Here is a 24663-nt window from a genome sequence, read left to right as displayed (position 1 = left end):
GTTGAAATGCACTTTAGAAACCGGTTTACACTGGTCTGTTTACACTGGTTCTAAACTGATCCCAGTCTGATTTTAGACCCGAGTCCTGGACTGATTTCATTTTGTTTATTAAAACTCTTTAAGCGGACTGGAGGGTCGGTTCTAGACTCATTTTAAACTGGTTTCAGGTTCTGTAACACTGGTTCTGGAGGTTATTTTGGAACTGGTTTGGACTCTTGAGACCACTTATCATCTAGTCCAGGACCCGGTTCAGACTTTAGTCGTCACTGATACTGTTTCCAGATTTTACATTTGGATGGTTCCTGGACTGGTTCTGTTGGTTCTGGATTCAGATTAGGTCCTGGACTGGTTCTGGATTCAGACGGTTTGGGTTCGCTCTGGTTTTAGGACAGTATTTGTTTGGAAGTGTTTGGACTCCAGGTTCTGGTGGTTCTGATTCAGACAGTATTGAAGTGAAGATTTGGACAGTTTGACTTTTAGTTTTAGAGATTTTCTTTAAAAGTTTCAGTCTTTTTGTTTTTGTTTTCTTAGATGAAGGTTTGAACTGGTTTGAGGTTTTATTCTGGACTGAGCTGGACTCGGGTCGGGTCGGTTCCCCGTCCCCCCAGGACTTCCTCTGAGCTCTGAAGGTTTGTCCCGAAAAACGGTCAAACTGCACTTTTTGAAATGTTTCTAAATCCATTTGGTTTTGTCCTCGTTCCTCGACTGAAGCAACAAAATGTGTTAAAGTGGAATAAAACCAAACGTGAGAAGAAAAATCCTTTAACCTGAAGATTCATTTAGTCTTTTCTGATCACTGGAGTTTCTAAAGAAAGTTTAATGTGTGAAGGATTTAAATCTGAGGTTTCTTTTTTCAGGATCTTTCAGCAACTAAACACCAAACGATCACATGATCCCATCAAACCTCAACATTCAGATGAAACAAACTTTATTTCATCTTTACGCTCAGATTTTCTCCCAAAACGTTTAAATGTCAAGATAAAGTTTTATAAAGTTCAAACTTTACCCTCAAAATTTATGACTTAAAAAAAAAATGTATTTGTCAATTTAATGCTGAATTTTATTTTCAAGATTTTGTAAAAATCAATCGGCCTGATTCTCGTCAACGTTTTTACAATTTTAAATTTCAGGAAAAATGAGAAGTTTTCAAAAAGTTTGCCTGAAAATTCAGAATTTTAATTTATATACATAAAAGTCTGATTCTTGTCTTTCTTTTTTATAAAAAAAAAAAAAGTTTAGTTTGTGGTTGTAAACTTTCCACTTGAAATAACTTTAATTTTAATAATATTTCCTCCATAAAAGTTCCTTCAGGATCTGCTGACGGGGGATTTAAGCTGTTTTGTTCTTCTTCAAATCTGCTTCTGAAAACCAAATAAAAGTTGAACTGTAAAGAAGGAAAATCCCAGAAAATGTGTTTGGTAGAGATTTAATGTCGTACACGTTCAGAATAAATATATTTGGTGAATCTGTGAGCTTGAAAATCAAACAAACTGTAGAAGAAGTAAAATGTGAGTGTGAGTCCTGCTGTTTGTGCCTCTGGAGATTCACCTTCAATAAGAAACGGGATTTTACTGTTTCCTCCAGTTCTGGACTTTAACGTCCAGAACGCCGGCCCAGAAACACAAAATCACTTTAATCCTAGAGAATAATGAGCAGAACAACATCCTGCAGGGTTCTGGAAATTATGCAAACAAATCGTATGAAAAGTTGGAGAAATATATATATATGTGTATTTTCTTTTTTTATCTGACTGAATACTAATAACAGTTTGAAATGTTTTTACTTTTTTTTTAAATTTGTGAGATTCAAGAGAATTTTTCTCAGTTTACAGTTAAAACATTTCAGGTTAAAGTTGTTGACCAGTAATCCCAGAATAATCTGGAGATTTACAGTTTTATCTATATATTTTTTAAGCTCCTGTCATGTTAGTAACAGAAACGGAAAAACCTGAAATAATTTAGAAAGATTAGATTCTGAAGAATCCATAAGACAATCTGCCAAAAATCCCAATCCCATTTTTTTTTACTCTGATGTGACTTTATAGAATTTTAAAATGTAAGTTTTCATAATATATCTTCCCAAGAGACACAAACTGAGGACTTTAGATACTGAAATACAGAACTGATTAAAAACAATGTGATTTTTCTGAAGCACACAAACAAAAGCGTCGCCTTGTTGATATTAAATAAATCAGAATTTATATTAAATTCACATAAATTACACACATTTATTCATCCACAAACTGATTTTGATTCAGAATTTATGAAGTGAAATCAAAGTTGTTTTTTTCATATTGAGACTAAATAAATTCTTAGAATGAGCTGCAATGCCGCCCCCTGCAGGACACAAATATACTGGTTTAAAAAAGATTTCATGTCTTTTAACTAAATTTATATTTACGGAAGTTTTAGGGCCACTGAAGCAAAAACAAAATTCGGAGGCTAAAAACAAGAAAGAACCTTCAAGCACGAGAGAAAGTCGAAAATCAAAGTCGAGATTTTTTTTTTTTTCCGGTGGAAAAATCTGTTTTTTTCCAAAGTGTGTCCCTCGTCCTGCCAGCGGTGGGACTGCTTCCTCAGAATCCACATCAGGAGGTGTAATGAAGAGATGAAAAGATGCTTCAGGACAGAATGTCTCTCATAAACACAGTCAGTTCTCATCAGGATCAGACTAGAAGAGACAGAGCAGCTGCTGTCTTCTGTCCTGGAAGTTCGTCCAATATGAAGGACAAAGACACGGATCCTGGGCTGCTGATTTATATGTTCTTATTAATCAAGGAAATCATGTGTAACATCACACGTCCATCAGCAGGAAGCAACACGATATAGTCACAATGAGGGGATTTAATGGGATTTCACATCTAAGAGTAAATGATGAGGGACAGACAGATGATGAGGGACAGACAGATGATGAGGGACAGATGATGAGGGACGGACAGATGATGAGGGACGGACGGATGATGAGGGACGGACGGATGATGAGGGACAGACAGATGATGAGGGACGGACAGATGATGAGGGACGGACAGATGATGAGGGACGGACAGATGATGAGGGACGGACGGATGATGAGGGACGGACGGATGATGAGGGACAGACAGATGATGAGGGACGGACAGATGATGAGGGACGGACAGATGATGAGGGACATACAGATGATGAGGGACAGACAGATGATGAGGGACAGACGGATGATGAGGGACAGACAGATGATGAGGGACAGACAGATGAGGGACGGACAGATGATGAGGGACGGACAGATGAGGGACAGACAGATGATGAGGGACGGACAGATGATGAGGGACAGACAGATGATGAGGGACAGACGGATGATTAAGGACAGACAGATGATGAGGGACGGACAGATGATGAGGGACAGACATATGATGAGGGACGGACGGATGATGAGGGACAGACGGATGATGAGGGACAGACAGATGTTGAGGGACAGACAGATGATGAGGGACAGACAGATGATGAGGGACGGACGGATGATGAGGGACAGACGGATGATGAGGGACAGACAGATGAGGGACGGACAGATGATGAGGGACGGACAGATGAGGGACAGACAGATGATGAGGGACGGACAGATGATGAGGGACAGACAGATGATGAGGGACAGACGGATGATTAAGGACAGACAGATGATGAGGGACGGACAGATGATGAGGGACAGACATATGATGAGGGACGGACGGATGATGAGGGACAGACGGATGATGAGGGACAGACAGATGTTGAGGGACAGACAGATGATGAGGGACAGACAGATGATGAGGGACGGACGGATGATGAGGGACAGACGGATGATGAGGGACAGACAGATGATGAGGGATGGACAGATGATGAGGGACGGACGGATGATGAGGGACAGACGGATGATGAGGGACGGACAGATGATGAGGGACAGACATATGATGAGGGACGGACGGATGATGAGGGACAGACGGATGATGAGGGGCAGACAGATGTTGAGGGACAGACAGATGATGAGGGACAGACAGATGATGAGGGACGGACGGATGATGAGGGACAGACGGATGATGAGGGACAGACAGATGATGAGGGATGGACAGATGATGAGGGACAGACGGATGATGAGGGACGGACAGATGATGAGGGACGGACAGATGATGAGGGACAGACAGATGATGAGGGACAGACAGATGAGGGACATACAGATGAGGGACATACAGATGATGAGGGACAGACAGATGATGAGGGACGGACAGATGATGAGGGACGGACAGATGATGAGGGACAGACAGAAAGTCTTTCCGTGAAAAAATTGAATCTCGACTTTGATTTTGGACTTTCCCTGAAGAAAAAGAAGGTTTTTGTTTTTTAACCTTCGATTTTAGTTTTTTTCTTCAGCGGCTCTAAAACTCTTCCGTAAATATTAAAGCCAATAAGTTTATGTAAGAAATACTTTAAAAATATATGTTTATGTTTATTGTTCACACCTTTTAATATTTCACTTCTGCTTCTTCCTGATGAGTTTGTCACTTTTCTGAACGTTGATCAGAAAATCTATTTTTATCTAATCTAAGTTTCATCTGGAACAATTAATGAATCTTTTTGGTTTTTCACTTTGTTTTAATTAACTTTCAAATATTCTGTTTATTTGTTTGATCATAATAAACAGAATATTTATATCTTTGTGGTTGTGACTGTTACAACAGGACTTTACTCAGTTTGGACACTAACTCTGTTTCTTTATCTTTTATTTATTAAAGCTGCAAATTCTCCCATCTGAGACTGAAACTTTATTTTGGCCCATAAAATATTAATTTGACTCAAAAATTGATTTGAATTTCGGGAGAAATAAATTGTAATTTAAACCCATAATCCTTTGTTCTACAAATTCACCGGAATAATCCAGAAAATAATCCGTAATGAGGTTCCTGCTTTGCAGCTTTCATCTGAGAAGCAGAAACAACAAATCTTTGGTTTTTAAGAAGATTTTCAAAATAAAAATGTAATAAAATGTTTTATGTTTTGTTTCCAGCCAACTGGGACAGATCTTCTCCAGATTATTCTCAAATTATTGATTTAGAACAAATGTTGGGCCTTTTTACTCACAATTTAGATTTTAAGTGTGAATAGAAAAAATGACACGTTGATAGTTTTTGTGTGAAGAAGTCGGAGCTTCTATATTTAGAAATAAATCCTAATTAACTTCGGATCAAATAAGTCCCAAAGCCTCCGTCTGAGGCCGAAGCTGCAGGAGGAGGAACATGAACTGAACTAGAACGAGCTTAAAAAGTGTTTCCAGAAATTCATTTTTAAGAGAAAGTTTTTCAGAAACGTTTCGAAGGGACTGAATACCTGTGATGGGGAGGTGGTTGCCATGGTGACAGCAGAGCCTGATTTAGTTAGTTTCTCTGTTGACGCTTTGGATTCGTGCGGTTTTAGAGTGGGAACTCCTCTGTGGCTCCTCCTACTCGCCCGGCTCCAGAGGAGGCGTACAGGCGCCGCGAGGAGACGGCGAGCAAGGCTCCTCCTCCTGCAGCTCCACCGAGTTCTCCTTGATGGCGCTCCTGCGGCTCACGCTGCCTCCCAGGCTGAGACTCCTCATGCTGCTGCTGCTGCTGCTGCGAGGCCCGGGGCTGAAGATCACCTCCCCCCCTCCTCCTCCTCCTCCTCCTCCTCCTCCTCCTCCTCCTCGCCTGGGAGCCCCGACACAGCAGGACGTGGAAATATTAGAAGACTCTGGTGGAGGAGGAGGAGGAGGAGGAGGTGGAGGTGGTAGGGGCATTACCTGAGCTTGCTCCTCAGGGACGACACCTCCCTGTTGAGGCTGTCGTTGGCCTCGCTGGCCTCCTCCAGCTCCCTCTGCAGCTTCCTGCGGGCGGCCGCCACGCGCTGCGCCTCCTCCTCCGCCTCCTCCAGCTGGTGCTTCAGCTGCTTCAGCCGCACGCCGCTCTTCTCCGCCTGGCAGGAGTTTGAGACGCGATGGACTGAGAGAGACTCTCCAAGCAGCCAATCAGCTGCTGGCTCTGGTTACCATGGTGACTCCAGAGTGGTGAGTTGTTGCTCTACCTGGTCCTTGTACTGCTGCGCCTGCTTCCTCTCGTCCTCCATCTGGACGCTCAGGTCCTTCAGCTTCTTCTCTTTCTGCCGCAGGTTCTTGGCGTTGGCCTGTCGTTCTCTGCAGAGCGGAAGCACCGTCACCCGTCGCTCTCTCAGCCGCCCTCTGACCTCTGTGATGCTGCGTTACCTGCTCTCTATCTCCAGCTGCTCCTCCGCCTCCCTCAGTTTGGCCTCCAGGGCGGCGACGGTGGACTTGAGCTTGGAGCGTCCCTGGCCCTCCATCTCCTGCAGCTTGGCCTTCAGCTCGCGGTTCTGCCGCTCCAGCTGCTGGCGGGATCCTTCTCTGCTCTGAGAGGACGAGCGCTCCACCGCCAGCTCCGCTCCCAGCTGCTCCACCTGAACACACACACACACACACACACACACACACACACACACACACACACACACACACACACACACACACACACACAGTATAAATAGCGTTAGGAGCTGAGGTTTGAGGAGCGGGAGTTGACGGGAGTTGACGGGAGTTGGCAGCAGTACGTCAGCGGTGAACCCACCAGCTGCAGGCTCTTCCTCAGCCGCTCGTTCAGGCCCTCCATGTTGGCCTGCTCCTCCTCCAGCTCCTCCTCCAGCTGGCTGATCTTTGCGTCCAGACGACGTTTCTCGTCAGACATCAGAGACCTGAAACACGGAAGCACAGAGGCTCCGGAAGCAGTCCATGGTGCACTCCTCATGAAATCCCCGGCACTGAGTCTGGATAAGAACCTACTTCCCCGAGGAGTTACTGGCCAGCTCTTCAGCCAGCTCGTCTCTTTCCGTCTCCGCCTGCTTACGGGCTCTCTCTGCAGCTGCCAACATCTGGACTCACACAGTGACGACCGAAAGCAAAGCATTTTCTCAAGGTTAAAGTCATAAAGGTCATAAAACAGTTTATATCTTTAACAGTCCAGAATGGGAAGTAAGGCGGAGCTGTATGAATGAATCGAACCGGTGTCCCTCACCTCGTGCAGTTGCATGATGTCGGCCTCCATGACCTTTGACCTGCGCTCGGACTCTCTGGCCGAGGCAACGACCTCCTTCTGAGCTGCACGAGAGTCCTCCAGCTCCCTCTGGAGGTCCTTCACCTGACCCTGAGAGGGCAAAGGTCATCAACATCTCTGGACGTTCATCCTGGCAACATAAAGTATGATTCTTCTTCTTCTTCTTCTTCTCTTCTTCCTCCAGAACCTTCATCCTAACGTTCTGGATGTTCTTTGTCTTTGTTGAACCAATAGATGGGATTTGTTATTGATTCTAAGCCTGATCTGTGTGTCTCTGCTGCTGACCTGGAATTTGCGGAGCTGTTTGACGGCCTCGTCACGCCCCCTGCTGGTGGCTTCCAGCTGCTCCTCCAGGTCCTTCAGCTCCCCCTCCAGTTTCTTCTTCCCAGCTGACGACTGACCTCGCTGCTTCCTCTCCTCCTCCAGCTCCTCCTCCAGCTCTCGGACCTGGAACATGGGGGGGGGGGGGGGGGGGGGGGTCGAGGAGCAGGGTGAGGATGAGGAGCAAGGTCAGGAGGAAGAGGAGCAGGGTGATGATAAGGAGGAGCAGGGTCAATAGGAGGAGCAGGGTGATGAAGAGGAGCAGGGTCAATAGGAGGAGCAGGGTGATGAAGAGGAGGAGCAGGGTGATGAAGAGGAGGAGCAGGATGATGAAGAGGAGCAGGGTCAATAGGAGGAGCAGGGTGATGAAGAGGAGCAGGGTCATGATGAGGAGGAGCAGAGTGATGAAGAGGAGGAGGGTGATGAAGAGGAGGAGCAGGGTGATGAGGAGGAGCAGGGTGATGAGGAGGTGCTGGCGGACCTGTTTGAGGAGCTGCTTCCTCTTCTCCTCGCCCGCCTCCTCTCGGCCCTGCAGCTCCCGGTCATGTTGAGCCTTCAGGGCCTGACCGTTGACCTCCAGGCGCAGCTTGGCGTCCTCGGCCGCCTGCAGCTCGTCCTCCAGCTCCTCCATCTGAGCCCTCATCTCCTCCACCATGGCCTCCAGGCCGCGCTTCGCCTTCTCCAGGTCGTGAACCTGAGGACGGAGGAGGCGGAGTCCAGAAGTGGCCTGAGGAGCGCCGGGAGCGCCGGGTCGCGCTGCGTTCACTCACGCTCTTCCCCACGTCGTCCTTGGAGCTGATCAGGTCCTCCATCTCCACCCGGAGCGCCTTCACCATCTTCTCCGCCTCCTCCAGAGCGTCCTGGTTCTCCTCCAGAGCGCGACCCAGAGCCAGCACCCGGGTCTCCTTCTCCCGGGCCTCGGCCTCCGCTCGGTCCCGCTCCTCCGCAAACTTACAGGAGACGGCTCGCTCCTCCGCCAACATCTGTCCAAGAGCAGCAGCCAGTTAGGAGCGTTTTCTGAGGGCTGCTGCTGCAGGTTTAGTCTGCTGCGGGTTTAGTCTGCAGCGGGTTTAGTCTGCAGCGGGTTTAGTCTGCAGCGGGTTTAGTCTGCAGCGGGTTTAGTCTGCAGGTTTAGTCTGCTGCGGGTTTAGTCTGCAGCGGGTTTAGTCTGCTGCGGGTTTAGTCTGCAGCAGCGGGTTTAGTCTGCAGCAGCGGGTTTAGTCTGCAGCAGCGGGTTTAGTCTGCAGCGGGTTTAGTCTGCAGCAGCGGGTTTAGTCTGCAGCGGGTTTAGTCTGCAGCAGCGGGTTTAGTCTGCAGCAGCGGGTTTAGTCTGCAGCAGCGGGTTTAGTCTGCAGCGGGTTTAGTCTGCAGCGGGTTTAGTCTGCAGCGGGTTTAGTCTGCAGCGGGTTTAGTCTGCAGCAGCGGGTTTAGTCTGCAGCAGCGGGTTTAGTCTGCAGCGGGTTTAGTCTGCAGCGGGTTTAGTCTGCAGCAGGTTTAGTCTGCAGCAGCGGGTTTAGTCTGCAGCGGGTTTAGTCTGCAGCGGGTTTAGTCTGCAGCAGCGGGTTTAGTCTGCAGCAGCGGGTTTAGTCTGCAGCAGCGGGTTTAGTCTGCAGCAGCGGGTTTAGTCTGCAGCAGAGCCTCGTCCACACACTGAGCTGCTGCAGCCCCACAACGGGTCAACCTTCTCACTGTATGGAGCAAGAAAACTCAACATTAAAGGGCAAAACTAAAGAACAGGTAAATAAATACGCAAATATTTATATATATTTTGAAAACATTGATTGCATTACTAACCAACCAAATAATAAGAAGAAGAATAAGATGCAAAACTAAACAAAAAAAAATTATTTATGGCGTGAAATATATCATTCTATATAAAAGGAAATTAAATAAATATCTAATCAGAAATATTTGAAGTAATCAGCAAATCAAATCTATTGATAAATAAATGCAATTAAATTGAGGAAAAGAGACAATTAAGAATCAAATGCATCAAACAGGCTATAGAATATAGGAAGAAAGATCAAATCTGATTATTAAAGTCTTTTACATCAAGAAAGACGAAAAACACTTTACAATTAAAACACTAAAATATAACTAAAGCAAGAGAAATATGTGTGAGTGTGTGTGTGTGTGTGTGTGTGTGTGTGTGTGTGTGTGTGTGTGTGTGTGTGTGTGTGTGTGTGTGTGTGTGTGTGTCAAACTGAAGTGTGACCTGGTCGAACTTCTTCTGCTTTTTCTCCAGGTTGGACACCAGCTGTCTCTGACTGTCCAGGTCCATCAGGACGTCCTCCAGCTCCTGCTGCAGCCGCACACGACTCTTCTCCAGCTTGTCATAGGCCGACGCCTTCTCCTCGTACTCGCCGTTGGCCGCCTCCAGCTCGCGCTGCAGACGCTTCTTGGCCTCCTCCAGCAGCTCCACCGACCCCGAAGCCTCGTCCAGCTTCTTCTTGTAGTCCGACAGCTAATAAAATACACATAGAAATGAATAAATACATTACAAACCACTTGAGAGAATTGTGTTTCCAGGAATGAATTGTAGGGGAATCTTTAAATAGAATTTGAGCCCCACATCTGAAGTCAAAATAAACTAGAGCTACACTCAGTAGAGCGCGGTTCTACACCAACGCCGCATTTGTTTGTGGAACCGAGCTAGCATCACTAGCATGATAGCTGTTAGCTCATATCAATGCTAACTAGCCTGTCAGGTAGCTACATCACTGAGAAACACTGAGCGTCTCCATGGCAACAGACGCCGATCTCCTCTGATCTCCAAGAGGAGCCTCTCTCATCTGCTTGGTATGGGACAGTGTTTCTTTGGCAGTTTTGGGGGATTTATTCAGAAATGTTAAGTCGTTTACGTCTTAAAATCTAATCAATTGAATCTTGGATGATGACAAATCATCCCTGAAGATTTCATGCAATTTGGGTTAACAGTTTTGCCAAAAAGTTACTAAAATACCCACAAATAACTAAACAAAAACAGACTAATACAGTGTTTGCTGACCTGCATGTTGAGGCCGGACAGCTGCCGCTCCACGGCCCGTTTGCCCTCCGTCTCCTCCTCCAGCTGCTCCATCACGCTGTTCCTGTCCTCCTCCACCTGACGCAGTCGTCCCGCCACGTTCAGCTTCTGACGCGTCTCCTCCGACAGCAGCTCCTGCAGGGAGGCCACGCCCCTTGTTAGTGTGCCGCTACCTGCGAGCTCCAGGAGGGGGCGGCGGGGAGTCGGACTCACCTGGACGTCCCGCAGCTGAGACGACAGGCCCGAGACGTCTTTGCTCAGTTTGATGTTTTTGCTCTCGGCCTCATTCAGCAGAGCCGTCACACTGTCCAGCTCCATCTGAGGGACATGTGGACATTTTGGACTTAATTATGGAAATCAGCAGAAAACAATAATTAAAAACAAAAGAATTGTACATGAAATTATGCATATAACCCTATCTGTACATGATATTGTAAACTGCGCTGTGCTCTCCTAGAAAAAGTATGAAATGATAAATTTATTGACCAAAAAACCAAATCAAAGTGGTTGTGAGGTCACGCTAGCTGGTGACTCACGTTCATCTTGGTGACACGCTCGCCGAGCTCGTTCCTCTGACGCTCGCTCTCGTTGAAGCGCGAGTGCAGCTCATTCAGCTGACCCTCCACCTTCTTCTTCTTGTGCTCCACGTCCTGCTTGGCGCTGGCCAGCGAGCGCAAGTCGGCGCTCATGTCGGCCGACTCCTTCTCCAGAGCCTGCTTCGCCTTCTCCAGACCCGCCCTCACCTGGAAGGGAGGAGTTAGCATTAGCATTAGCAACAGTGACAGGCTATCTGAGTAGGTTCGGGAGAAGGTTTGAGGAAAGCCCACTCGTTTGGCCTGCTCCAGCTGCTCCGACAGCTCCTCCACCACCTGGCTGTGCTTCTGCCTCAGGTCTTGGATTTGGGCCTCGTGGCTCCGCCCCTCCTCTTCCATGGCTTTCTTCAACATGGCCACCTCCTGCTCACGCTTCGCCCTTCATAAAAAAAATCAACACAGTGGACGATAAACATGAAGTTTAAACACCACAGATTTCACAGCTATGCCTGTATGCTGATGACACTGTGGTTTACTGGATGGTTTCCAGGTTCTGTTTCATGTCAGTACACAAAAGTATTGATCTAAGATGTTGAGGAAGTCGTGTCATGTGCAGGAAAAAGCAGACCAATCGAGCAGTTGTTCATTTTCTTCACCAACGAAAGTTGGTCGTGAAGGTTATGTTTCTGTCTCCGTGTATATATTTATTTATTGGTTTATATAGTTATTATTAGATGGTTCGCCAAAACTGTTAACTCAAATTGCATGAAATCTTCAGGGATGATTTGTCATCATCCAAGGATCAATTGATCAGATTTTTGGACGATGACGGCGAATTGTTTCCAAATGAATCCCCCACTGTGAACAAATGTCCTGTATCAAGCAGAGGAGATAAAAAGGAGATCAGCGTCTGTTGCCATGGAGACGCTCCCTGCTCAGTGTTTCACAGAGATGTAGCCACCTGACAGGCTAGTTAGCATCGATATGAGCTATCATACTAACGATGCCAACTTGGTTCCCCAAACAAATGGTGTTGGCAAAGGTCTGCTCTCTACCGAGTGTAGCTCTAGTTTATTAAAAGTTCAGCTTTTATGCTGATGACACAGTGTTTGTGGCTGCAGGGTGACGTGACGGCAGACCGGAGCTCCTGCTGGGCGGCTGTGGTGTCCAGGCTGTCCTCCAGCTCGGTGCGCAGAGCGTTCAGCTCCTCGCTGAGGTCGCGCCGGGCCGCCTCGACCTTCGCCCTCGCCCCGCGCTCGGCCTCCAGGTCCTCCTGTAGCTCGGACAGCAGCGTCTCCAGCTCCCGCACGCGCTTCACCGCCGCCCCCCGCTGGCCGCTCTCCTCCTCCAGGCTGCAGGAGCGATACAGTCTTACAGTTGAACTGGAGATTGGAGATGAAGAACGCTGAACAGGAAGTACTCCTCTCACCGGGCCTGCGTGGCCTGTAGCTCCTCCTCCTTCGCCGCCAGCTGAGCTCGCAGCTCGGACATCTGCGCCTGCAGGTCAGCGTGCTGCTCCTGCTGGTCACTTAGCTCCGCCTCTACCTTCCTCTTGGCCTTCTCCATGTCCTGACGGCCCTTCTCCTCCTTCTTCATCCTCACTGAGCACAAACACAACATCACGGCTCCACATCCAGGGAGCGTCTGTTAAATTCAAACTTTAAAACATGAGCGAGGGACTGACCCTCCAGGTCAGAGATCATAGACTCGTGTTTGGCCTTCAGCTTGGTCAGATTCTTCGACTTCTCCTCTTCCTCGGCCAGGTTGGAGCTCATGTCGGCCATCCGCTCCTCCAGGAGCTTCCGCTCCTTTAAAGACACAGTGTGTGTTTTTACAATATGTTTTCCAGTGTGTGTATTTCCAGTGTGTGTGTTTCCAGTGTGTATTTTTCCAGGGTGTGTTTCCAGTGTGTATTTCCAGTGTGTATTTCCAGTGTGTGTATTTCCAGTGTGTATTTCCAGTGTGTGTATTTCCAGTGTGTGTGTTTCCAGTGTGTGTGTTTCCAGAGTGTGTGTATTTCAGTGTGTATATTTCCAGTGTGTATATTTCCAGTGTGTGTATTTCCAGTGTGTGTATTTCCAGTGTGTGTGTTTCCAGTGTGTGTGTTTCCATTGTGTGTTTCCAGTGTGTGTGTTTCCAGTGTGTGTGTTTCCAGTGTGTGTATTTCCAGTGTGTGTGTTTCCAGTGTGTGTATTTCCAGTGTGTGTTTCCAGTGTGTGTTTCCAGTGTGTGTTTCAGTGTGTATTTCAGTGTGTATATTTCCAGTGTGTATTTCCAGTGTGTGTATTTCCAGTGTGTGTTTCCAGTGTGTGTTTCAGTGTGTATATTTCCAGTGTGTATTTCCAGTGTGTGTTGTGCATTAAGTGAACCCTGTTTGTTACCTTGTGCAGTTTGTTGTTCTGGTCCTCCATCAGCAGGACGTCCTCCTCCAGCTTCTTCACTTTTCCCTCCACAGCGACTTTCTCCAGCTGCAGCTTCTGCCGGGCGTCTTCCTCCTCGCCGATGTGAGCCTCCATCATCTGCAGCCAAGAAGACGTGATAACGGGACAACTTTTATGGTCGAAGGAAAACATCAGGTGAGATGAGGAGAAACAGAAGCAAAGATGCACAATAGAACTTGTGATGTCAGTGTATCTACTTTAATTTACTACTTTAAATCTGAATCCCTGATGATGAAGAACCTGCAGCTGTTGCTCCATCTCCTTCCTCTCCTGATGCAGAGCGTTGTTGCGCTCCTCCTCCTCCTCCAGCCGAGCCTCCATCTCGTGCAGCACCTCCTCCAGCTCCTGCTTCTTGGCCTCCATCCGCACCCTCATCTCCTCGGCCTCGGCGTACATCTCCGTCTCCGCCTGCAGCTTGGTCTCCAGCTGAGCTCGCTCCTCCATCAGCTGAAGGAGACGGAGAGCATGAAAAGATGTGGCTCACCTTCTGGAAATGAGCCAGACTGAGACTGAAGACATGAAGGATCCTGCGACCTGCGTGTGTTTCTGTGTGATGTCCTTCAGCTCCGACTCCGTCTTCGCCGCCACCTCCTTGGCGGTCTTCAGCTCCTCGTCCTTCTGGCCCATCTCCTCCTCCTGCCGGGTCACCTGCAGCAGCGGCTTCACCTGGAGCACAGAGCCGCCGCAACCGTCCTCAAGCCATCCTCACATCCAGGTGGAAAGCTGCCAGAACAAACCGGAGCCTCACCTTGGTGAAGAGTCTCCACCACTGCCAGTTCTTCAGCTTCAGGTAACAGGCGCAGTTCCTCTGGATCACCTTCATGGCCGTGAGCTGCTGCTGACGTTTACTGAAGGCCCTGAAAACACAGAGTGACGAGAAGGAGGAGAAGAATGTAGAGGAACTCCAAAGGAAGGGAAATAAAGAAGACATTTAAGATAGAAGATGAAAAACATAGAAGAAGGACTGAGACACGAATCCTGAGGAGCGTCAGCTGATCCTACTTGGAGGTCTGACCCAGGGTCTGGACTGGGATCTAGACTGGGGTCTGACCCAGGGTCTGGACCGGGGTCTTACTTGCGGGCCAGGAAAGCCCGGGCTTGAGCCTGGAAGGCGATGATGACCACGGTCAGCTTGATGTCCCGCTCTTCCTCCAGCTGAGCCAACACTCCAGTCCTGAAGAACATTTTGCTCTGACCAATCCGGAACAGGTTGGGGTCCAGGTCCAGATGTTTGACCTGGAGGTCAGAGGTCAGAGGTCAAAGGTCAGGTCCTCCAGAGGGATGAACAGACGTGGTCAGTGCTGGGCTCACCATCAGGCAGCAGGCCTGCTTCCCGTCCATGAAGCCTTTGGGGATGGCGTTCGCTGCCAGGATCTCGTACCTGAACAGAGTTTTAATTTGAAAGTCTCTCACTTCTTCCTGTTCCCGACAAACCTTTCACAATGGAGTTAACAGTAATCACACACATTGAAATTGTAGTTTGTAGATTTTTTTCTTAAAACAACGAACAAGAGTTGTGCTTTAACTTTAATCTGAAGAGTTTTAGCCTCGTTCCTTGAATAAACTCCAGAAGTCTTTACTTACTTACCTTTTTTCAAATGTTTTTCTCCACGTATGTGAACAGTGTGTGAACGTTTATTACCTCTAATGATCAGTTCGATGCCTTTAAAAACAGTGATACTCCGTAGTACTCAGTGACCTCTGACCTCTGCCTGAACTCCTGGAACACGATGCGGTTTGGAAAACCCTGCCTGCAGATCCGGATGCCCTCCAGCACGCCGTTACACCTCAGCTGCTCCAGCACCAAGTTGGAGTCCATCTTTCCAGCCTGCAGCAGTAATGAGTGTGTGAACCACAGTCAGATGGATTCAGGCGGAGTCAGACGGATCCTGGCTCTCACCCTCTTCTCGTGGTTGGGGATGATGCAGCGGACAAAGTTGGGCTGCGTGTTGTGCAGCGTGGTCATCAGCTTCCCCAGAGACTCCTTGTACAGCTGCCCCACCGTGCGGAACATGCCCTTCTTGGACTTGGTGGATCCGGGCGCCTCTGACATCTTGGTGATGGTCTCCAGACCCACGACCCGGTCCACTGTTGGGGGTAGGGGGGGTTTAGACCGGGGTTCAGCTCACAGAGGGGCGGCAGGCTGGAGGACTTACCGTCCTTCCACAGGTCCTGGATGAAGGCGCTGGACGAGTTGTTGAGCAGAGCCGTCACGTTGTCGTTCAGAGGGTCCATGTTCTTCGTCAGCCAGTTGGCGGCGTTGTAGTCCACCTGCAAAACATAAAACAAGTCACGTTTCTTCACGGTTCCCAGAATCATACGACCACGGAAACATGGAAAGCGCCAGCAGGAGGTGAGTTCTTGTAGTGACCTTGCCGGCGTAGTGCATCACGGTGAACATGAGCTTGTCCTTGTGCTGCTTGGGTTTGGAGAACTTGACGTGGCCGGTGTGAGTGTTGAGCAGCTTTTCAACGAAGGAGACGTCAGTGGCTTTGGGGAACCAGCACTCCTCGTCCAGCAGGGCCAGGATACCTGGAGGGTTGTTCTGCAGAGGCACCGAGGCTCAGGGCTCCAGCAAACACAGGCGTCGGCGTGCGTGTGTGTGTGTGTGTGTGTGTGTGTGTGTGTGTGTGTGTGTGTGTGTGTGTGTGTGTGTGTGTGTGTGTGTGTGTGTGTGTGTGTGTGTGTCTGACCGGCCTCTCGATGAGCTCGATGCAGGGCTGCAGGTCCAGGCCGAAGTCGATGAAGTTCCACTCGATGCCCTCCCTCTTGTACTCCTCCTGCTCCAGGATGAACATGGTGTGGTTGAAGAGCTGCTGCAGACGCTCGTTGGTGTAGTTGATGCAGATCTGCTCGAAGGAGTTGTCCTGTAGGACGTCACACAGACACCCACTGATCACCTCTTCTAATGAGACACAACATTTTAGTCACGTATGGGCGATGGTGTGCTTCCCTATTCCAAACATCGGCCTCACCTCAAAAATCTCAAATCCGGCGATGTCCAGGATCCCGAGGAAGGAGGACGACTGTCTCTTACTCTTGTTCAGCGTCTTGTTGACTCTGGCCAGGATCCATCGGAACAGACGCTCGTACATCGCCTTCGCCAGAGCCTCCACCGCAAAGTCCACCTGGAGGGATTCAGGAAACTGTTGTGGCACATTTGAACTTTTAAAGAAAATAAAATAGAACGGGTTATATTTCTTTTGTATTTGATGCTGTTGCCTCTGATTGGATCCGACTCGGTCCCTGCAGTAGTTAGCACTCGCTTCGTAGCGAGGAGATCAGGGGTCTGAGTCCAAGCTTCTCTGTGTTTGCATGTTCTTGTTGTGTCCGTGTGTATTTCAGTTTCCTCCCACCATCCAATAACATGTTTGAGGTTATTTGGTGGCTCTGAAAGCTCATTTGAAGGCTTTCCTTTCTGAATCTAGACCAGGGGTTCTCGATCCTGGTCCTGGAGGGCCGGTGTCCTGCAGGTTCTAGCTCTCCAGCTCCAGCACACCTCCATCTGATGATGATGTCATCGTCTAGCTTGTAAAAAAGTAACGAGGCCTTATTGGATTCAGGCGTGTTGCAACTGGGAGGAACCTGAACCTGCAGGACACCGGCCCTCCAGGCCTGGAATCAAGAACCCCTGATCTCAACTAATGAAGCAGTACCATCGCTCGTCATGAGGGGGCAGTGCTGAGATTAGGACAGAAGTAACCTGAGGCTCCGTTCACTCTGCAGGTCTTGATGCTCAGTTCAGTTTCTTTACGTGATCGTCTACGTTATATTTTAAACTCCGCCTCCATCAGGCTGCAGTGTGAACCTGATCAGAACCTGGTCAGAACCTGGTCAGATTCCAGAGCCCAGAAGACGCTGTTGACAGCAGTAAACCTGGACGCTACACTGGTCAGCACCAGGGTTGCCAGATGTGACTCACTGGTTCAGCCCAAACAACATAAAACTACACACCTCAATAAAAACCAGCTTAAATCTAAATGGAGGTCTGGAGGGAAACATCGGAACTGGACATTTAACACTAAAACAGGTTAATATGAGTCACAGTGAGCAGAACCTCAGAACGTCAGAACAGCAGAACCTCAGAACGTCAGAACCTCAGAACAGCAGAACCTCAGAACGTCAGAACCTCAGAACGTCAGAACAGCAGAACCTCAGAACGTCAGAATGTCAGAACCTCAGAACGTCAGAACAGCAGAACCTCAGAACGTCAGAACCTCAGAACAGCAGAACCTCAGAACAGCAGAACCTCAGAACGTCAGAACCTCAGAACAGCAGAACCTCAGAACAGCAGAACCTCAGAACGTCAGAACCTCAGAACCTCAGAACAGCAGAACCTCAGAAAGACAGAACGTCAGAACGTCAGAACGTCAGAACGTCAGAACGTCAGAACAGCAGAACCTCAGAACAGCGTCTTTATGACCTGCAGTGTGAACGAGGCCTACATGACACCTCCAAGAGGGAGTCCACTGCCTGAATTCTCAATATCAACACTGGTGCCATGCTGGAGGAAGTTCTTTTTTCCCTCTTCTTCTCTCTTCTAGGTATTTAGTATGGTGGTTTAAAGCAGTGCCCCCTGGTGGTTGGATGGGGTCTGTGTTACCTGCTGCTTGGTCTGAGCCTTCTGCACCACCTCCCGGCCCACTTTGATGCGAGGCGTGAGGATGGCGCGGGTGAAGTCGGTCACGTTGATGCCCTGCAGGTGGCACACCTTCTGGGCGGCTGAGGAGGAGTTCATTAAAGTCCTTGAGACGGTTTTCACCCTGTCCCTTTAACGTGCTGGGAGGACATGTGGACGATTTATTACCGGTGTTGTCAGGCATGGTCGCCTGCTCGCTGTTCCTCTCCTTCTCAAACTTGATGTTTCCCAGCTGCAGCACAGTGGAGACCACCTTTAGCATCCCTGCAGGGGAGGAGGAGGAGGAGGAGGAGGAGGAGGAGGAAGAACACCAAATAAAGGCTACAGACATCCGATCCTGCATTGAGACAGTCTTGTCTCCTCTCCACTTAAGAAGCTGTGGCCTTCCTCCTGAATATAACCACCTGAAGCTCCATTTCAAGCCCCCCGTACCTAATCTCTCGTCCTCGGTGAAGCCCATGATCGCCATGGCCTCCAGAGTCTCGTCGAACAGCTCGTCGTCCTGCTGACCAGGAAGCTCCACGTGACCGGCGACCAGGAAGCGATAGCAGCTGAAGTCCTCCAGCAGCAGCTCCTCTACAGGGAAACAACGTCACAAAGAGTTCACCTCATAAGAAGACATTGATGAGAATATTCCTGTGAAAAGAAACTTCTCTTTGTCATTGATGGACTCTGAGAGCTGATTGGATCCTGCTGGTGCTTCGCTCACCTCTCATCTTGTCTTTGGTTCCAGCCACCATGTAGTAGAAGATGTGGAACGCTCTCTCAGTGTTGGCCTGACGAATACAGCGAGACTTTTCCAGCAGGTCTGAGATCAGCTCGGTGTCAAGCAGGTAACCAGAGAGACGTCGACCACCGACGCGTTATTTCAAACATTTCATTCATCAGAAGAGGATACAGGTGTCAATATTGGCTCCAACCAGGTACCCGGTGACATCAAAGTTAAGTTTGATGAACTTTCCCTGTGAAGGCAGGCCAGACGGTCGGCATGACGTTCATTTGTCACATTTTGGTTTGCGCTCAAGTCGAATCAAACACGTACGAATCGAGACGAGTTGTCGTTCTTGATGGTCTTGGCGTTGCCGAAGGCCTCCAGGATGGGGTTTGCCTGCAGCAGCTGCTTCTCCAGCTCCCCCTGCGGTGGTGGAAACAGCCCATCATGACCCCAACAAAGCGTGTGTGGCTTCACAGGGAATCAACAAAGGTTTTCTGACCATATTTAAGTGCACTCACGTAAGCGAGGGAGCCGCCCTGCTGCTGCTGCTGAGGCTGCTGAGGCTGCTGCTGCAACAAGAGGCAGGACAGCGTTAGAAACCACCAGCTCAGTATGAGTCAGGCCTCCCGCCACCGGGGGGCGTCAGAGAGCTGGGAGGGAGCGCTAGGCGTTAACTGCACGTGCTATGAACTTTGTCTTTAGCGTCCACTTAGCATCATTCTAAACACTCACTGCCTCTACTGGTCATCCTTTTAGCACCATTTAGCTCATAGCATCACTTAGCATTCCTTTAGCATTGTGTTAGCGCCTCGCTCACCGGGGCGGCGTCCTTCTTTCCTTTGTGTGAGGAGGCGACCACGGCCAGGTACTGGATCACCTTCTTGGTGTTTTCCGTCTTCCCGGCTCCAGATTCCCCGCTGAGGAACGAGAGGAACACGTTCAATAGAAAACAAGCATGAGTGACAAACAGTCTGGGATTATTTAATCTGAGAGTGAACCCAGGTTCTGAACACGTCTTCTCCCTATCGGACCAGGAAATACACAACTTTACTGGATTTTAACTGTGAAACCATTGAAATAGTTTTGTGGTGTCATGTGTTGCCTTCAGCTTTGCTTCGATCATCAAAAACATTTTTTTAATTAATTTCCTTTTACAACAGATTTTAATATAAACTTGCTTATTAACTGGGTTTTCTTTTACATTTGTCTTGCTTTTAGTTTTGATCAATAATCTGAGACTTCATCTGAGTGTCCTGCTGCCTGAACGCTGCTGTAGACCTGAACCCTCCTCAGCATCAGAGCCAGAACACGCTTCATTTGGTTCCTCGTGAGGTCGGAGGCCCGGCGCCGACCCGACGAGCTCCATGTGATCTGAGAGCTGCTCTGTCTGCAGAGAGGAACCGTGTGATGGAAAAAGGTCAAGTGTTGTGACTCACGTGCAGAGAATCGACTGATCCTCCCGGTCTGAGGGGGAGAGAGGGGGGGAAGAGAGGGGGGGGGGGGGGAGGGGGGAGAGAGAGAGAGGGGGGGGGGGGCAGAAGACGTTAAAGAGAGACCAAACATGAGGAGTTGATTCTGAGGAGGATTAGTCTCCATCACTCAGGAGGATAAAAATAGCCGGTGGAGGTACGTGGGGGGGGGGGGGGGGGGGGGGGGGGGCTCCTCCTCCATGTACGGACATCCTGGATCTGAACGGAAAGTGGGGAGTGGATCTGAGGGCAGCAGAGGAGCAGCCGGCAGGTTCTGAGGCCTCACACCTTCAGAACTACAAGACCGGCAGACTGAAACCTCCAAATGTCAAAATCCCCCAAAACCCTCAAAGACTCAAAACCTCCCATCATCCAGAACCTCCAGAACCTCCAGAACCTCCAGAACCTCCAGAACCTCCACCAGACACTGCAAAGCCTGAAAACTTCCAGCAACCTCCACAACCTCCACAACCTCCAGAACCTCCAAGACTCTAAACGTCCAAATGTTTAAAGCTCCAGAACGCCTCGAAACCAACATCCACACTTTACTGAATGGATTAAATGTACGCTTAAAGAAACATAAAGAAACGATTCCAGATGAACAAAACCAGAACCAGAACCAGAACCAGTGAAGGTCTGAGGACAAACACAAAGTACAATTCACCTCCAAGACTTTTCTAAATATCTGATGTTTATAGTACTTTAGCTGGGTACAACTTCTGACTGAGTTTAAAAGATATTTCTTTAACTTTGTTAGTAATCCAGTAGCTGGTAGGATGGAGCCTCAGCGACCTCCAGATTATAGCAAACAAAACCTTCACACACACACACACACACACACACACACACACACACACACACACACACACACACACACACACACACACACACACACACCCACACACACCCACACACACACACACACACACACACACACACACACACACACACACACACACACACACACACCCACACACACCCACACACACACACACACACACACACACACACACACACACACACACACACACACACACACACACACACACACCCTGCATCATGTTCCTGTAGGCGTTGTCGGTGATGGAGTAGATGTGAGGCGGGACCTCGTGGCGTTTCTTGCCCTTGTACATCTCGATGATCTTCTCAGAGTAGATGGGTAACATCTTGTAGGGGTTCACCACCACACAGAACAGCCCAGAGTACGTCTGAGTAACAGAGTCACACAGTACTCAGATTACTACCATCAAGTGGATGCATGTCTTCTTTCAGTGCATAAAGTCAAACAGGTGAAAAGTAACTAATACTTTGAGTTGTTTTTGAAGGTTTTTCTACTTTCCCTTGAGTATTTTTAGTTGTTCCAGTTACTAGTTTCTCTTTAAAAAGCAATGGATATAATCCAGATTATAGAGCATCTTCCTCCTCCAACATCAGATTATAGAGCACCTTCCCCCTCCAACATCAGATTATAGAGCACATTCCTCCGGTAATATCATATTATAGAGCATCTCCCCAACATCAGATTATAGAGCATCTTCCTCCTCCAACATCAGATCATAGAGCACCCCCTCCTCTAACATCAGATTATAGAGCATCTTCCTCCTCTAACATCAGATTATAGAGCACCGTCCTCCCCAACATCAGATTATAGAGCATCTTCCTCCTCTAACATCAGATTATAGAGCATCTTCCCCCTCTAACATCAGATTATAAAGCATTGCCCTCCTCTAACACCAGATTATAGAGCATCTCCCTCCTCCAACATTAGATTATAGAGCATCTCCCAACACCAGATTATAGAGCATCTTCCTCCGCTAACATTAGATTATAGAGCATCTCCCCAACATCCGATTATAGAGCATCTTCCTCCCCTAACATCAGATTATAGAGCATCTTCCTCCTCTAACATCAGATTATAGAGCATCTTCCTCCTCTAACATCAGATCATAGAGCATATTCCTCCTCCAACATCAGATTATAGAGCATCTTCCCCCTCTAACATCAGATTATAAAGCATCGTCCTCCTCTAACACCAGATTATAGAGCATCTAACTCCTCCAACACCAGATTATAGAGCATCGTCCTCCTCTAACACCAGATTATAGAGCATCTAACTCCTCTAACATCAGATTATAGAGCATCTTCCCCCTCTATCATCCAGGCCTGAATAAAGGGGAGTTGAAGCTCAGCCTTTATTTTAACGGCCGTTGGTTTGAATCTCTTCTGCTCATCGTCTCCTTCACTCTGCAGCCTGAGGACAAATATTAATCTGATCACTTCCTTCCGCACGCTGCAGCTCTTCCTATGCGTCCGTGTCGTCCTGCGGGTTGCTCCGGGTTTTATTTGGCTCCCGACGCTCTGCCTGCTCATATAAGGAGCGGAGGACCGACGGCCCTCGACCTTCTCTGATCTTCATGGCCGTCTGAGCCGAGATGCTGAACGGGACGTTATTTTCAACATCCAGCCCTTATTAGACCGTGAAAACAGAACATGAGCTGGACGTCCTCACCTGGAGGGAAGATGGAGCAGTTTGACAGCAGGTCACCTGCTCACTGCAGCTCTACGACTCCTGAAGTGCAAATGGTCCACAGATCAAACAGTCTGTTCAATAATCTGGGTTGTTGGGCTGCACATGGGTCAATAGGACAACTCTTTATTGTTCTCTGGGTTTAATTTCACGTATTTCACATCTAGCACAGAAACGTTTTGGAACTACGTAGATGCTCTGTAATCTGATGTTAGAGGAGGGAGATGCTCTATAATCTGGTGTTAGAGGAGGGAGATGCTCTATAGTCTGGTGTTAGAGGAGGGAGATGCTCTATAATCTGGTGTTGGGGAGACACTCTGTAATCTGATGTTAGAGGAGGGAGATGCTCTATGATCTGGTGTTAGAGGAGGGATGTGCTCTATAATCTGGTGTTAGAGGAGGGAGATGCTCTATAATCTGGTGTTGGGGAGACACTCTGTAATCTGATGTTAGAGGAGGGAGATGCTCTATAATCGGGTGTTAGAGGAGGGATGTGCTCTATAATCTGGTGTTGGGGAGATGCTCTGTAATCTGATGTTAGATGAGGAAGATGCTCTATGATCTTGTGTTAGAGGAGGGATATGCTCAATAATCTGGTGTTGGGGATGCTCTGTAATCTGATGTTAGAGGAGGCCGATGCTCTATAATCTGGTGTTGGGGATGCTCTGTAATCTGATGTTAGAGGGGGTGCTCTATAATCTGGTGTTGGGGGTGCTCTGTAATCTGATGTTAGATGGGGAGATGCTCTATAATCTGATGTTTGAGGAGGGGGTGCTCTATAATCTGGTGTTGGGGAGGTGCTCTGTAATCTGGTGTTAGAGGAGGGAGGTGCTCTATAATCTGGTGTTGGTGAGATGCTCTGTAATCTGATGTTAGAGGAGGAAGATGCTCTGTAATCTGATGTTAGAGGAGGAAGATGCTCTGTAATCTGGTGTTGGGGAGATGCTCTATAATCTGATGTTAGAGGAGGGGGATGCTCTACAAGGTGCTCCAGAAGGTGCTGGGGTTTCCTTACGTAGATCAGGCTGGAGAAGTATCTCTCCCGCAGGTTGTGCAGGACGGAGGCCTCGTTCAGGAAGGTGAGCGCCGCCATGTCCTCCACCTTGCTGAACTTGGGCGGGTTCATCTTCTGGATGTCGTCCTTGTTGACCGTGGTCTTCTGGCCGTTGGAGAATTCCACCAGCACCTGTAGCAGGACAGATCACACGCCTGCTGCTGCCATACAGAGTTGTTTAAAGGTGTGCTTGCCAGCGCGCCGCTCTACCTGCTCGCCCTTCTCCTCCTTGATGCTGGCCTGCTCGAAGCCCTCCTTCTCTGACGGGATCCACACCATCTTCTTGGCGGCCCAGTCGGCCTGAGCCAGACCGCTGTTCCGGAAGTCGTTCTCCAGGAACAGGAACTTCCCGTCGTCTGGGGCCGGCTCCGTCATGTCGGGGGGGGCGGGGTCAGCGATGGAGGGGTCAGCGATAGAGGGGTCAGTGATAGAGGGGTCAGCGGGGTCAGGGTCTGTGATAGAGGAGTCAGCGATAGAGGGGTCAGCAATGGAGGGGTCAGCGATAGAGGGGTCAGTGATAGAGAGGTTGGCGATGGAGGGGTCAGCGATAGAGGGGTCTGTGATAGAGGAGTCAGCGATAGAGGGGTCAGCAATGGAGGGGTCAGCGATAGAGGGGTCAGTGATAGAGAGGTTGGCGATGGAGAGGTTGGCGATAGAGGGGTCAGTGATGGAGGGGTCAGTGATAGAGAGGTTGGCGATAGAGTGGTTGGCGATAGAGGGGTCTCGAGGGGCGGGGTCAGCAGCAAGGATGTAGTGGGCGGGGGGAGGGGCTGGTTCAGAGAGGGGGGGGCTGCAGTCCTGACGGGTTCGTCCCTTCAGGTGAAGCTTCAGTCTGTAAACGACAAACAAACACAAACA

At 48.8% G+C, this 24663-nt stretch overlaps 2 protein-coding genes across 2 annotated transcripts in view; one reads left to right on the top strand and one right to left on the bottom strand.

Annotated features, from left to right (window-relative positions):
* The window catches only part of LOC308124441 (nuclear distribution protein nudE homolog 1-like), a 7113-nt gene extending 6349 nt beyond the window's left edge, over positions 1-764 (top strand). The window contains exon 9 of the mRNA XM_080487423.1: positions 1-764. This exon is cut by the window's left edge and continues 539 nt beyond it. The gene's annotated coding sequence lies outside the window, so the exon portion shown is untranslated.
* A 4995-nt stretch (positions 765-5759) lies between these two features.
* LOC308124428 (uncharacterized protein) lies at positions 5760-24180 on the bottom strand (the record flags this gene model as incomplete). The annotated part of the gene is made up of 41 exons (XM_080487402.1): positions 5760-5936; positions 6045-6153; positions 6223-6431; positions 6599-6722; positions 6811-6899; positions 7043-7171; positions 7367-7528; positions 7884-8096; positions 8173-8385; positions 9618-9866; positions 10410-10562; positions 10641-10745; positions 10964-11170; positions 11255-11399; positions 12100-12312; positions 12390-12561; positions 12645-12768; positions 13342-13479; positions 13642-13848; positions 13936-14067; positions 14150-14258; positions 14477-14637; positions 14713-14782; positions 15108-15229; positions 15302-15489; positions 15558-15672; positions 15773-15946; positions 16095-16268; positions 16377-16529; positions 18005-18123; positions 18209-18304; positions 18473-18616; positions 18750-18848; positions 18939-19002; positions 19083-19175; positions 19274-19318; positions 19573-19672; positions 20192-20219; positions 21276-21432; positions 23767-23937; positions 24016-24180. 41 exons carry the CDS (start codon positions 24178-24180, stop codon positions 5760-5762), a joined length of 5817 nt encoding a protein of 1938 aa, XP_080343528.1.
* Between the last annotated feature and the right edge of the window lie 483 nt (positions 24181-24663).

The sequence above is a fragment of the Lipophrys pholis genome (genome assembly GCF_963383615.2).
Source record: "Lipophrys pholis genome assembly, chromosome: 19".
NCBI lineage: Eukaryota > Metazoa > Chordata > Actinopteri > Blenniiformes > Blenniidae > Lipophrys > Lipophrys pholis.
This window is presented reverse-complemented; position numbering and strand designations above follow the sequence as displayed.